The following is a 1890-nucleotide window of genomic DNA, read 5'->3' on the forward strand; positions in this document are numbered from 1 at the left end:
AGATGGGCTTTGGTCACTCAGCGAGACGCCCTGGGGGTTCCTCCAGGTCGAGGCTAATCCTCGTTATCGAGTGACGTTCCGCCCCGTAGCCATTTTGTGAGTCTGTTCCTGCTCCAGCAGTGACCCGTGGGAGGGCTGATTGGTAGCCATCCCCACATCAGATACTCGGCATTGGGTGAAATCTGAATTCTGGGACTACTAGCTCTGCCTTTGACCCTTAGTGCCCGCTGAGCAGCTGCAAACCTCCAAGCTCCCACTGGAGGGCGCCCTGTACCCACAGTTAAGACCTGCTCCGAGTCTGGGGCTCCCAAGCAAAGTCCAGGATTCTCCTGCCAGACTGGTCTGAGGTGCGTGCAGCTCACACCCCAACAGGGCGGGGCCTGGAGGGGGGGGCCTGGAGGGGGGGCCTGGAGGTCGGGACACCCCCACCCCCCCCCCACCCACGTGGAGCGTCTCCTGATGTTCTATTCCAGTTCTTGCTCCTCTACTTCAGTTCACAGAGCTCTGCACAATTTTCCCAGGGTCTGTGCACTGACTTTGGGGGTTGAGGGGTCCCCAAGGTGGCAGTCAGCACTGCCAGAGAGTCCAGGGGGCACTGACTGCCCCATCTTCCTTTTGCCTTACTGGCCTCTGGTCTCAGGGCTTGGGGATAGTTCTTTGTCTACACCAAGAGGGAAACAGCAGTGGAGGAGGCCAGCTACCTGCACTCACCCCTAATCCTGCCAGCAAACGCATTCTACAGATTAGACAATGGAGGCATGGAGAGTTTAAATAGAGCCCAGAACCAGGCAGTCCTGCACTCCATCACGGGTATTCCCCAAATACCTGGGCACACTTCCTCCCTTTCTCCCAGCACTCTTGTCTAATGGACAAGCTCCTATGCATACTTCAATGCCCAGCTCCATTGGGAACTGAAACAAAGCCCTCTGTCCTGGACCCTAGGCAAAACTGACTATCCCCCAATCTGCATTCAGTGACAAGTTTGCTGTGTCTGACCCTTCTGTGTGCCCCACCAGACTGCGGGCCCCCGAAGGACAGGGCTGGGGTCCCGCTCACCTCTGTGCCATACCCCCACTCAGGCTGACCTGACCATACCGGGAAGCTGACAAGCCCCGATGCGGGAGGGCAGCGAGTTCCCGAAGGTGACCCAGAGGCCGCACGGGGGCCCTACCTGTACAGCAATCACGGACAAGACCTCCACAGAGATCCGATTAAACTCGTCGAAGCAGCCCCAGGCTCCGGTCTGGGCCAGGCCCTTGTAGATGTTTCCGCAGGACTAGGAAAGGTGGCGGGGAGAAGTGGGCACTGGGGAGTCCTGCCAGGGGCCCCCGCTTGCCCTGTCAGCTCCTGCCCAGGTTGGGGGTCAGGCTTGGGAACTTTGGGGTCCCCGGGAGGCTAGAGGCAGGCCGTCCCCTCCCTGGAAGAGTCAACATGGGGCCGGGTGCCAGGAAGAGCCCAGGTCCTCCCTGCACTGAAGGCTTTGCCTGGACTCAGATAAGGCCGTTTGTATAAAATTCACCCTGGCATTTTCCACTAGCACACAAGGAGGGGCCTTCCCTCTAAGGTGGAGGAGATGGACTCAGGCCCTTGAAAGATAAAAGGGATGATTCTTCAGTGTTTACACACAGGATTCCTTCTAGGAGGATCCAGCTTCAGATTTCACTTCTCTAAAACCCAGGAGGTTGGTGTGGGCTGTGGCCTTCACAGTCAGAGGGGGCAGCTGTCCCCACCCTCAGCCTCAAGATGGGGTCTCCTGGACTGTGGGGATCCCATGGGGATGGGGCGGGGAGGCCCCAGGAGGCCATGTTCATGACCTCAGTGGCTCCCAACCCTTCGCACCAGAGGCTGCTTTGACCTGACCTCCACGGTCTTCTTTCCTGGGCCCTTTAA

General features: G+C 58.7%; 1 protein-coding gene across 1 annotated transcript in view; it reads right to left on the reverse strand.

Annotated features, from left to right (window-relative positions):
• The window catches only part of DNAH17 (dynein, axonemal, heavy chain 17), a 94428-nt gene that overhangs the window by 47870 nt on the left and 44668 nt on the right, over positions 1-1890 (reverse strand). Inside the window, exon 36 of the mRNA XM_010856518.1 lies at positions 1172-1276. Coding sequence (XP_010854820.1) covers positions 1172-1276 — 105 coding nt within the window. The remainder of the gene's footprint in view (positions 1-1171; positions 1277-1890) is intronic.

This window comes from Bison bison, unplaced genomic scaffold (genome assembly GCF_000754665.1).
Source record: "Bison bison bison isolate TAMUID 2011002044 unplaced genomic scaffold, Bison_UMD1.0 scf7180017864371, whole genome shotgun sequence".
Taxonomy (NCBI): Eukaryota; Metazoa; Chordata; class Mammalia; order Artiodactyla; family Bovidae; genus Bison; species Bison bison.